At 37.4% G+C, this 13,677-nt stretch overlaps 1 protein-coding gene across 2 annotated transcripts in view; it reads right to left on the bottom strand.

Annotated features, from left to right (window-relative positions):
- Positions 1-13,557, bottom strand: part of LOC137283172 (IQ domain-containing protein E-like) — a 33,822-nt gene extending 20,265 nt beyond the window's left edge. For both annotated transcript variants that reach the window (XM_067814613.1, XM_067814615.1), the window contains exons 1-16: positions 13,255-13,557; positions 9,169-9,222; positions 8,710-8,743; positions 7,934-7,972; positions 6,276-6,347; positions 6,012-6,101; positions 4,645-4,788; positions 4,103-4,176; positions 3,743-3,820; positions 3,534-3,569; positions 3,200-3,321; positions 2,375-2,494; positions 1,957-2,111; positions 1,333-1,391; positions 936-1,017; positions 28-160 (exon numbers count right to left, since the gene is read on the bottom strand). In XM_067814613.1, the coding sequence (XP_067670714.1) occupies positions 28-160; positions 936-1,017; positions 1,333-1,391; positions 1,957-2,111; positions 2,375-2,494; positions 3,200-3,321; positions 3,534-3,569; positions 3,743-3,820; positions 4,103-4,176; positions 4,645-4,788; positions 6,012-6,101; positions 6,276-6,347; positions 7,934-7,972; positions 8,710-8,743; positions 9,169-9,222; positions 13,255-13,272 (1,310 nt within the window). In that variant the 5' untranslated portion in view covers positions 13,273-13,557. The remainder of the gene's footprint in view (positions 1-27; positions 161-935; positions 1,018-1,332; positions 1,392-1,956; positions 2,112-2,374; positions 2,495-3,199; positions 3,322-3,533; positions 3,570-3,742; positions 3,821-4,102; positions 4,177-4,644; positions 4,789-6,011; positions 6,102-6,275; positions 6,348-7,933; positions 7,973-8,709; positions 8,744-9,168; positions 9,223-13,254) is intronic.
- Positions 13,558-13,677: the final 120 nt, after the last annotated feature.

Raw genomic sequence — 13,677 nt, 5'->3', positions numbered from 1 at the left:
AAATATAAATAAAACAAATTAGAATACCTCTTCTTGTTCATCTCACTATTCAACCTCCTGACTTTCACCTTCAGCTTCTCAATTTCGTCTAGTAGTTCAGACTCTCTCTGGTCCAGCTGGTGCAGGCGTTCCTCCATACTACCATGGAGCACGATCTTGCCTGCAATATCACCCTTAGTGTTCATAGGTTGCAAATAAACATGTATGACATCAATATTACATGAACTGGCATCAGAATAATTCCTGTTTGAGGACAACTATTGTTGTCATTAGTATATGCATATTTATATAGTGTTATAGTCCATCCCATATGCATGCTCAAAACGCCTATTTGTTTTTGCCTCAATCATTGGATGCTAATCTCAGTGGCACATCATATTACCAATCTCAGCTCCCTGGGAAGCCTACAACACTTGGCGAACAGAGTTACTGTGACTTTCCCATCCTTTCGAGGTTGGACTGGGACACATAGTCACAACACTTTGTCCAAGCTTACTTGCTGTACCTGCAACAACATATTCATGTGGCCACCATCTGGTCATTTACCACTGGATTTGTGGTTGTGTACTGAATGCTAAGGGTTTTGACAATGCTGAAAGAGTCTGCAAACAAAATTGACTTGCCTACCATGCCCTGTATGAGAAATGGGTCAGATAATCTGTTTTAAATAAAACACAGACAATAAAGACAAAGACAAAAGGTGCTCTGAATACAACTTGATCAAACAGATGCATGGCTGATCATGCTGCAGACAGTAGCTGTGTCTGCAAAGGTGGCTTTATGCCAGCAATATTCCAGCAATGTCATGATGGGGGACACCAGAAATTGGCTTCACACGTTGTACCCATGTAGGGAATCAAACCTAGGTCTTCAGTGTGATGAGTGAAAGCTTTAACCACTGGGTTACACCAAAGCCCTGCCAACAGTGAACATACCTTGGACTTCACTACGCCGACTGTCTAGAGACAACATGGAGGTGTTGTCCGCCTCAGCCTTCCTCTCAGCCCGTTCTGCTCTCTGCACACAAACATGGAGTGTTAACATTATGCTGCACATAAGCCGCTTGTGTCCTAACGAACTTGAGTTATTGATCCACTAATTTTCCGTAATTGCAAATTCATGACAACTACTTCAATTTGGCACTTAAAGTATTCATTCTGTTATAATCCCTACCATGTATGCAAGACCAATTTGACCTCAAATATCAGACAATGGATGGTGATGTGGAAGAATGACATACAATACTTCTGTGACGAATGAACCACTGGAAAACAACAACATAATCAAACTACAGAATCCTGGCAGTACTCTGGTTTGACTGTGTTTACGTACCCGTTCAGCCTTTGATAATGCTACCAATAACTGCCTCTTGTTCATGTCCTCGTATTCTCCTGAAATGATACACAGCAACATAAGTAAGAACATCCCCTGTCACACTTTCTATACAACTGATTGTCAGTTGCAGTATCCTCCCATCTTCAGCAAGAGCTTGTTACAGTAACATCCTTTATTCTCTTCTACTGATGCACCCTGCCTTCTACTTACTACTTCAAATATTTACCCATGATGATATACAACTGGTGCATGTGCTGTTTGCCTAGGACTTGTGATCGTTTTTTCACATCTACTAAACATGCCCAAGTACCTACACCTGCTTGATGTGCCCATCTGTACATATTGTACCTTACATACTCTATGTACTTTCATTTGCCCAATGTGCTCCAAAGACTCACATCTGCCCAATGACCCCTCAATACTCCGGTCTTTGTGTCTTTAACTCATACACCTCCCTGATGTGCTCCATGGTACTTACGTCTGCTAGGTATGGCTTCAGTACATATACCTCCCTGATTTTTTCCATGGTCCTTACGTCTGATAGATGTGCTCCATGGTACTTACATCTGCTAGATGTGGCTTCAGAACATATACCTCCCCGATATCTTCCATGGTACTTACGTCTGCTAGATGTGGCCTCCTCGGTATCCTCTAGGGCCTTCTCAAGGTCCTCCTTCAGCCCCTTATTCTCTGACTGCAGCTGTTCGTTAACTTTACTGAGTCGAAGCACAGTCTGATTTAGTGCCTTCACCTTTGCTCCACTTTCTTTCCCTGATCTAAAACAGCAACAAACATTTATCTTCACTTGTATCCTATCACATAAACTTTTAGTATTTATCAGATTCAACATGACATTTATTGTTAATGCATATCCATTATTTGTTAAACAGACGCCATGTTAACAAGCTCTGTTATAAATATTACACATTCATTTCATATGATGTTGGTGGATTAGTGAACATGACCTGAAACTGATATGATAATGTCAGCATGTCAGATTACAAAACCATTATCTAGAGCCCAAGAGGATGAGACGTACCTAGATTTGTCAGCACCAGTGTCTTTAGAGTTCTGCAGACGGAGCAGCTCCTGGTATAGAACCTCCATCTGTACCTTCATCTCTTCCACCCTTGTCGTCTTCAACTCACTCGCCAGCTTCCTGCAGCATCAGGATATCCATTGCATTAAACACACTTAAATATCATGAAAATCAGTGATAATTGGTAAATTCTTGACAAAATTTTACAGTACAACGCAGTTGTTCACATGCACAATATTTGCTGTGGCATTTTAGCAACTTCATGAATGATCCTCGTGCAGTGTGTGGCTGAATCCCCCAAGTTAGTGGGGAAATTAGCATTAGCATGAAAAAATACTCTGTATCTTCCTTTATCCATATGAGTCTCCTTGTTGCTATGACAACACACTAAGTATATTTAGGAGCCTTCCTTGTTGTCGAAACATCAAATTCCACAGCATAGTGCATCCAGCAGAGCCATCCTTGTTGCCATGACAATACTGTCATTACTTGCTCGTATGAGACATCACTGCTGCTATAACAACATGTGACGTATCATTCATTACCTACCTTTACAACCTTTTCTCCAAGGCATGTGACCTTAAACTACACATTTGAACCTTCACTGCTGCTGTGAAAACAGTCATTAGGTATCAAAATGACCCTTCCTCTTGCCATAAAAACATTATATACCATCCCTTACACATTGGAGGCTTCTTTGTTGCCAAAGCAACACACTGTCAGTCTTCACATATACGTGCAAGATTTCATTGTTGCTACAAGATATAGCATTTCATTACCATCCTTGTAAATCTTTGCTTTTGTCAGAAACTGTATATTACTTACACGTATGAGGCTTCCTTGTCTCGGAGTTGCATCTCAAGCTTGAGTATCTTCTGTTTAAGACTGTGAATGACAGCACCAGTGTCAGGTTTTCTATCTCCCATAGTTCGTCGTAGCTCCTCATTCTGTCACACAAACTACCAATCATCATCAAGATACAGATCATTAGGTAATAACAACCTATAATACACTTGTAGTTGTCCTAGGTTTAATGCCAATTTGGTCTGTTTATGTTCAACCATTCTTGGTGTCTGTCTTGATGATAAGCATCTTAAACTTTTGAAAAGAATTAGTTACAAAGTGTATGCATTTGATATATAATTCACAAAAATCTCACCTTCTCTGGGTGCAGAAGGCCATCAATCTCCTTCTCCTGAAGTATACAGAACATCATCAGGTGATCAGAAGAGTTGCTTAGCTGACGCAAGTATTTTGAAAGTCCTTAGTATGGCATTTCATTCAGAAACAATAAAAAATAACCACATCCAAAGTTAGCTACTTGATGTCATTAACAAAACCATTACATTATCTCTGTACAACTCATACCTTTTTAATATTGTCTTCTTCCAGACGTCTCACTTTTGCCTTCATTGTTGAGTTGTCTTGAGTGAGGGAGGAGATATGCTGCCATAATGGAAACAATCATATTCATGATGCTTAGCATACTGTCATGAGGGCATATTAATGTCCATATATTTATTCCTCTCTGCATGGTAGTTTATCACAAACATATATATCACTGTATCATTCTATATACTGAACCAAACAAGTTTGGTATCATGACTAGTTTGGGTAAATATTTTAAGTAATGAAGTCCAAAGGCATTGTTACATAAGAAAAATATACATATCAAAACAATATCCACAATCCCCAGCTTATATCTCAGCACAACAGTACACCAGCAACCTTTTTCAAGTCAAGAATATCATCGTAGTACTCTTCTGGGGTCTTGTATGCAGGGGTGCCTGCTTGTGTCCGGGCTGCAAACAGAAGGGTGTGTTGACTTATCTTCTAGAAATTAAGAAATGTCTTCAGCAACCCCTGCATGTCATTAGTGATTAACAACATAGGAAGGTCAGATTTGCTGACTTAGTTGACACGTCATTGTATCCTAATTTTATAGATCGGTGTTCATGATGTTGATCATGGGACATATAAGGAATATTGCTGTGTACTGTATTAAGCAACAAACAAACAACTATCCCACATTATCTGGAAATATAAACAGCATGAATCCCTTTCCTGAAGACACCTGACATAAAATACTCTGAACACTTTTGGGTCAAGTTGACATATACCAACAGTACTGCACATGAGCCACTAATCATCGTAAAATATATTCATATTCTTATCATCCAACATCACCTTGTCTGAATTTTGAACAATGTCTGAAGTCTGATCCCTAATGCATTCATGTCCGTTTTGACGATGATGCAATGTTCACTGACCTGTGGGGTCGTCCACATTCCTCCGAGGCTTCTCAGTCCCCATCATCTGTCGCATGTAATGGCTTGTGCTAAGGTAGGCCAGGTTCATGTCGTTGCCCTTCTTCAAACCCGTCATGGCGTTCCCTGAACTCTCTGTGCTCATGCCTGTTACAAACGGGGTAAGTCATCAACTTGGTCAACTCAGCACACATGGACTTACACGAAACTACATCTTTTGGCCCAATGTATGCTATTGTTTAGGTCACCCATCCCAGGTAAAATAAGCTTTCTGTCCTCAGAATCAAACATGTTCCTTATACTTCAAGCACAGAATATGAGGGACTAGTCTGACAAAACAACAGTACCTAAACCACATTATTTTCCCCTCTACCCACAGCCCTCAATGCAATGATGAAACCTTAAATGAAACAAGTCTAGATTTCCTCAGGTTCTGAATCTCAAATCTCACATGGGCCCCTTTTCAATTTAAATGGGTTTATTTGTTACTTTCAAAATTATATACCAAACAACATTAGAAACATATCAAATATAAAAAATATGAAAAAAAGTGTGAAAACATAGGCTGAAATGAATGAATGATAGGGATCTCAAAATGTAAAACTCATGATGGTTTGAACTGAATGTACGTGACTATCAAAGTTCTGACACAATACCTACATATGCACATGTGTGTAAAAGACAACAATATCCAAACTGTTACACCATTTTAAGTGAGAACTCAACAGTGATTGACCCTGTTTACTTGAATGCTGAATGGTCAACTCAGGAAGTGGCTCAAAAATACAACTGCCATCATTCCACAACTGCAGCAGACAGGAAGTACGAGTGACTCTCAATATTCTCAATGACCACACCCAGACAAGATTGACACATTGTGTTGTCCCATTTATGGAACAGACACCAGACTACTACACGTATAGCTTTGATAATCTAAGGGCAACATGTACTGTAAGCAATCAAACAGTACGGAACCATTAATGTCAGTATGGCCTTCATGCCTGCTGTCCCTATAATAACCCCATATTGACACCCAGCATCAGTGTTCATTTAACAACACTTCCACATGTTTTTGTCCTTTGTTGACAACCCTAAGATATCATGGATACATTTCAGTCTGAAGAGGATATTTTGTATCATATGGACAGTGCTTTTCTAATGTTGTTCAGCATACACATTCAGACACTCAGACTCAGAGTTAGAATAATGAGGGATCTCCTTTTCCTGTTATTCCTACTTATCATCAACATCATCATGACGTTTAAAACAAATGTCACATTTGTTAAATGTACCCAAGAAACACAGAACATTGATGTTTCAATCAGTCATAGGTTTGCTTTGTTGAATATACTATAACAAATGACACTTACCCATGCCAGTTTTACGAAGAGTGTCAACCCAAAACTCAATAGGAGTCTTGTGATGAGGGGTGTCTGGATGGCGACCATTGGCAAGTCCCACTAGAGTAGAGTAGAAAGTTATCCCTTGCTAATCATTTCATTCATGAATATCCATTTCAAACAATGTACAATGATAATTATTCAACTTCAAAGTGCCCCCAATGTGTTGAAATTGAACATAGATCCATTTTGATTTTTCAATAAGTTAAAGATTTTTTCTCATTTAAAACTCACATGTCTGTCTTTTCTTGATGGCATTCATCCACAAATCCTTGCCAAGCTTAGGTTTTGCTTTGTTTGGAGACCCTAGAAAATTTGGACATTAATCAGAATAACGTGCAAACATCTGTGTAGGAGTTTCAACTTGAAGTTATCATGCTTATCTTCAGGTTCAATAAGTCAGCATGTTCAAGCTGAAGAATTATGATACATTGTGAAAATCACGATTCATATACTGTAAACCAGGAAATGTTTTCGAGAGATAAATTAAATCGAAAAATGCGATGTTTATTGGTTCACATTAATAAATTGTCACATTTATTTAAAACTGATTTCTCAAGTCAATGATCAATAGTTTTGTTGATTCAAACAACGAACAGGATGTATGTGTCTCGAACATGTGCTTCAATGGGTCCATATCATCAAGTTGTCAAAGAGCAGAGTAACGATGTTTCAGTGAGATAATTAATCAAATTGAATAAGCTGAAGAATACGATCAACAACAGTACACATAAAATTGTCAAATGAACATAATAACTTACTACTTCCATCTTTTTGAGTGATTGTGTGCCGTGATTCAAGTGACATCTCGGCTTTCATAGCCCCAAACTTGACGCTCGGACACAATGTTTAATGCTAAAAAAAGTGCATAAAGCATTTTTGTCACAGGTCATGACCTAATATGATACATGCACTAAGGTCCACCATGTATGTATAGGTGGTGGTGTGTTGTGCAAAATGTTCAGAATAGCATAACTGTACCCAAAACTTTCGTCTGAATCTATGTTTACAAGAACATTATCCATTGCTGTTATGTGACTGGCTGCCTTAGGTCACATGTTTGATTTTGACTATTCACAATCCTTATAACAGACTGGGGCAAATAAGGATCATTAGAAACTAGTTTCTATCTAATAAAATCGCTTATTACAAATCAGAAAATACTCTTGGCAAGGTTGATCTTAAGAGCTTTCAAACACTACCCGCCATCAAACAAATCACCTCACACGTTATTTGTATGGAGCTTCGAAAATGGAGGTAATTGCCCTTGTTGTATCCCGTTACAAAGCAGAAAGCCATTGGTATTGGGGAAAAGACGATCATAGATATTATGTGAGAAATCTTTTAATAATAATTTTCCAATTTTGTGAAAATGAAAATATTAAAGGGTGAAGGGAAATTTAGCAGGATCGCATTGAGGTTCTCCGCTGGGGGATATAATCTCATGTTACATATGAATACCCCTACTCCAATAATCGCCCACTTCTTGAAGGTGTGTTTGCAAACAACAAAACAATAGCAATCGGCCCACTATTAACAGTACTTGTGTATTGCTTGCGTGGCATTACAAAACAACAAGAAGCAATCACCGTATGTGAAGTGACGCTTCGGTGTTGTTGCTTCCATAACATAAAATAGCAAAGTGAGTATACTAATCAAAGTCTTACATCTCACAAAATTTTATCGTCTCATTGATTTATGGTATTGATTGTTCAATCGCAAAATTTTATCGACGCAAAACTTTCCTGGTTTACAGTTCCTGTTTGTTATTCCCTTAAGCAATAAAACAAAATTTTTTTAAACGTCTGTTTATAACATCAATATATAAAATCCTTATTGCAAATACAGCCTTCAAATTCGTTGGCTCTGTAACTGTCATTCCAAACACTCACCTGGTCTGCGGACAGACTTCTTGGTTTTCTTTGCAGGAGCTGTAATTAGTGAGTAAGTGAGTGAGTGAGTTTTATGCCACACTCAACAGCTATATGTTGGTGGTCTGTAACTCATCAAGTCTGGACCAGACAAACCAGTGATCAACAGCATGAGCATCAACACAACTGGGAACCAATGACACGGGTCAACCATGGGTCAGTGAGCCTGATCACCAAATCTCAATCGCCTCTTACGACAAGCATAGTCGCCTTTTGTGGCAAGCATGGGTTGCTGAAGACCTATTCTAACCCCGGACCTTCACGGGTTGGGACTGTAATTAAGCAGGATGTCCAACTGTACTATACATATTACATGTGCTTTACCATCACACAAGCTCCAAGGAAGTACAGAGATTATCTGTTTCTAAATCAAAGGAATTGATTTTGTTCCTCCTCAGAAAGTTAATTATTCAGGATATGACACTGCTGAAAACAAGGCAAACAACAAGAACAATTTTAACATTCTGTGCGAAGCAAGAGGTATATACCACTGTATCAAGGATTAATGGGAAATATCTTTATTTCAGTTACATATTCTGTCCTCCTATAAGGTCTTAAATAATATTTGGACGTGTATGTTCTTTAGTTCAGATATTGATAATATTTGTATTGTATGTTTTACATAAACACAAGCACACATGCAAATATACACTATCTTTCCTTCATACATCACTGCATATTTGAAATAGAATATCTGTTATGTATATTTTACATAAACAATGATAAACACCACATACCTGACTTGTATCGTGGGGGCTTGTTTCTTGATATCTGAAACAGAAATTTTTTAAACTGTCACAAGAATACATATTATCTCCCCTTATAACCTTTGCATATGATACCCAAAGTTAAGACTAAGCGCCGACACAAAAGGCATTTAACTTCACACTAAAGATTATTTCATTATAAAGCAATGTGATTGAACATGTGGCTGACTAAACGTAAGAGACATTATAGAGTGCCAAGCAGTGTAACAATGTAACACCTGTTTACATATTCTGTAAATCATATTCAACAAGGCAACAAGTCAATGACATTATGATTCCCAAACAGAAGTGCTATCCAAGAGACTACTGGGAATTCAGGTAATAACCTTGGACTAACAAGTATACTCTTCAAATGTCCATGTTCTATGTAAACATGTAACTGCAAGTCCCATGCAGTGATGTTCTATCTTTCATACACACGATACATACCAGCGTTTCTGTGTCTTCAACTTCATCAAATTCAAAGTCATCATCATAACGATTCTGAAATAATTATTAGACAATTAACAAACTGTTATTCATTCATTCACAAAAGGAGCCACTGCTCTACTTTCATCATCATAATCATGCTAATATAGTCGGGGTACTGATACCTGTTAATATCCGAGTTAGAACTGATTTTCAGTAGCCCATGCTTGCAGTAAGACTAAGACTTGCCTAATGAGGTCAGGTGTTCAGTCCAGCTTAGTTGGTTGACACATGCTAACATTGTTCTTGTATCCCATGATTCCCACTGGCGTAGATTGATTGATGTTTGTTCTGTTAATCACTGCATTGTGCAGACTTGATTTTTTACAGACCATACCATTGGAAATTGGACTATTGCTGAGTGCAGCGATAAACAAACAATGAAGAAATAAACAATGTATTGATTAGTCTTATCATTGTACTGTACTTATTATGTCCATTTGTTTACCTAAAATATGCCTGTTGTTCGAAAACACATACCAGCAATGCTGTGGGGAAATTGAGATATTTTTGGCAAAGACAGCGGTTTGCGGGTTTCCTGTATTACCATGGTTACATGCACAACACTGATCTAAACTTGGACCCACAATTTTGACACTTTATATGCCTCTAAATATTTACTTATGGTCCAATTTTCAAAAGGAAAAGTGATCTGACATCAGCAGAAAGACAGCTATCAGATGTTATTATAATCAGTTATCTGTAATATGAAAATATCATGTGGTATAGCTATTAATGAAAAAAAAGTAACAACACTTTCACAGATGTAGAAGCTTGAAAATAACATCTATCATTCCTAGTTCAGTTGATTACAATGACACGTCACATCAATACTAGCTTACCTTGCTAGCAAACTAAAAGTTTAAAGCCTAAGGTGGGGTGAAATGGAGGACATAATCCCCTCATCATGTCTCATGTGAAAAGTGTATAAGTATAAATAATGAAACACTGTCTTTCCAACATAATCATAAATATAATGCTAATCTGCAAGATTCTGACACTTATCGACCTAAGTAACGTGGCTGTTTGTAATGTACTAGTGTTGACTTTATCACGCCAGTCAAAAATGTAAAAGAAAAACTGACCTATTTGCAAATGGATGGGCATCACATACTGACATACAATCAAGGTAAAAGGGGTTAGGACAAATGAAAGTATAATGCTGTTGGAAGCATTTATGAAGTACACCTAACAATAGGGAGATACAATAAGTTTTAGACATGACCATGATGAAGATTTTATAATGGTGGCATTGCTGAGTGTTCGAATCAAAATAGACACTGGCCAGTAAATCTCCATAGTCATTAAAATTCTAAATCTAATATATAAATGTTCAAAGTAAAATTATGAAGATTTGCAATTTTAATTACCCTTTCTTTGATTTACCTTTTTGTATTAAGTGAAATTCACTGGTATGTTATCACTGCAAACAGACTATAGACATGATAGAAGCAAAAGATGACTAGAGTAAACGACTGCTATGCCTCATCTGCATGTTAGAACAATGTGTAATGTTCATAACTCTAGGAACCATTGACAACTTTTTACTGCAGCACATCACTATCAAAACCTCACAGAGTTGGTATGATGTTTTGATTATGATCAGCGTTTCATTGAGTATTTTATGTTTATTGTTTTTCAAGAAAGATTGCAATTCATCGGTCTGCTTTTGTGCCAAAAGGACTATGCTTTTCATGCCGATTTTTAATACAAATTTTAGGTTGGATAATCTCTGGCTAGCCTTGAAAATGATATTGCCAATGTTTACATTTTAACCAACATGAACTTGTATTTGTAATTTTGTACATGTTGTGAAATAATTTGATCTACACTCCTGTGTATTTGTCTCGTCAGAATTGAAGAACATGCAATTAACAAACCACTAAATACCTTCACAAATCAATAGCAACAGCTATTTCCTTTCCATTGCTCCCATACTAATTTATCCAGCCCACCAAATCTGATCTGAGAAAAGCCCTAATCATATGCTAGCAGCCATACTAATTTTGTTTAACTAAGCACTCAGCAATATTTCAGCTATATGTCGGCAGGCTGTAAATGATCAAGTCTGGACCAGATAATCCAGTGATCAAAAGCATGAGCATCAATCTGGAATATGATGACAGGTGTCAATAAATCAGCAAGCCTGACTATATGGTCCTGGTAGTTGCCTCTTACTACAAGCATGGATTGTGGAAGACTAATTCTAACCCAGATCTATGAGGAGCGTTTCAGTTGTCAAGCCTGTCTAAGTGTGATTTACAATGGCTATAGAATGATCACGTTTCGAAACATGGATCTGGGTTAGCAAATTCCCTGATCAACAAATCATGGGATTCCATTCACTTTCACTTCCATCATATATATTACACTTTCTAAGCATTCACATTTCAAAGCAAGGTTTTGGGTCATTAACATTTTTCCCATTAAAGGGGCACTGATGTGAAACAATTTCCGTGGACTGCTGGTTTCTTTCGTTTTTCTCCTGTGAGTACCCGGATGATATGCCAGAATTCGTGACCATGGTGACTGGTTCGTGATCTCTGCTGCGCCTCCCATATGCGCAATTGATAGTTTATGTGTAGACTGATCAACAAAGATGAAGTCATTTTACTTTGTTATAATGAAAACAAATAAGAAACCTTGAAGTTTACTCATCTGCCAGTGGCATAAAAAAACGTTGGGACTGAAAAATAACGAAGTCAGTGCACATCTTTATTTTTTGTCTTATAAACCTAATTAGTTCCTTGTCATATTTGTATGCATTTTGAAAGTTAATAAAAAAACCCACACGGTCTGCTTATACTTAGAATGAATTTCTTACATGATTTTAATATCTAAACATTGTATAGATTGCCAACATAAATCATATTTCACACACACACTATTCACGACCTAGTGCATGTTTTCTGTAATACAGATTCTGCTGAATGCTACAAGAAATAAATTAAAACAAAATGCAAATATTAAATTTAAGACAGATGAAAGTTATAGCAACAATGTCAGGCTATTACCTTGTTCAGGAATGTATCCATCAATATCCACATAAAACTAAAAGAACGATATTCTATTCATCTGCAGCTGGTAAATAATCCTGCTCTATGTCTTGTGTCTTTCAAGAGTCTAATATGTGAAAAAGTGACACATCAGGTGAGAATTTATCACACTGGTGTATACATAATCTCACTGGTCAAACAGGACAGCACACCTGGCAACTGACTGTATGATGTCCGCCATTAGTTAGCCAAATGAAGCTTGAACCAGACAATCCAGGGATCAACCTCTGGTCCAATCTTACATTGCTCTACACAGCTGGTTGTAATGTAATGCAGAGAAATGATTGATCGTGAATGGTAGAATCACAATCTCACATTCAACTGCACTGACCTATGATAAAGTTTTGGCTCCCATTCCTTTTCTAAAGACAAGTAACATTATCATTCCTTGAAACAACTTACATTTTGATCCGCAAGTTGAAGAAATCCTTGTAAACCTGGCAGAAGGTTGTTAGTTGTACTTATTGAATCTGTATTATAATGGTCCATGTAATTAGGTCAAGTAATGTAATCTGAGCTTATCTCCAAACCAACAATTGGCTGACAGCATGATCGACTCTGTGCAAACATCAAGGCATATAACTGTTGTTTTGACATAACCTGAAATGTCTTAAGATCTGTATCATCTGTCTGCTTCTACATTATGTATGATATACTGGTGCATACTTCAGTTGTATTCAGTGCTCTTCTGTCCAAATATATCTGAACCGTGGTGAATCTGACTTGAAGCCAAACATGTCAAAATGACAATTGACTAAATGCCAAAATAAAATATGCAGAACTCCTAATAATAACACTTATACAAAGTGGAAACAGGGCTCTTTAAGTGACAGTCATGCCAATTTTATATTATGCCTACCAGTAATGCTTGAACAGAAACACATTTACACCCATATGTATTGCAAGTAATGCAACATAATGCGAATATTGAAACATTGGTATTCATAACGTATTTTCAGCACATATAAGAGAATGTCAGAGTAATGCTCACCTGTGTTTTACGAGACATGATGTTTTTGCCGGTGATTTCCACGCTTACATCCTCGTGTCTGGACTAGTTTCTAAGACTAGATTTCGCTCGATCTCAGAAACCGGCAGGTGCCCGTTTCTCCCCAAAAATATAAGTCGACTGTCTTCTACCAGACCATTTTTTAAAACGATATTCGTTATGATAAGCAAAAACAGCTTTAACGGGGCCGCGTTAACAAAGATGCACCCGACATGTCAACTGTTCGATAATTTCATTCAATGTTACTTGGATATAAACATAACAACCATGAAAATAACCTCTAACCTCGTACCAAAGTGATTTGCTGTGTGTTGACATCTTAATATAAAACATCTTTGCTACACATGTTGCCGTTTCATGCAGGTCACTGAAACTCCGATAGCCAGGACCTTGAAATTATACATA

The sequence above is a fragment of the Haliotis asinina genome, chromosome 5, assembly GCF_037392515.1.
Source record: "Haliotis asinina isolate JCU_RB_2024 chromosome 5, JCU_Hal_asi_v2, whole genome shotgun sequence".
Lineage (NCBI taxonomy): Eukaryota > Metazoa > Mollusca > Gastropoda > Lepetellida > Haliotidae > Haliotis > Haliotis asinina.
This window is presented reverse-complemented; position numbering and strand designations above follow the sequence as displayed.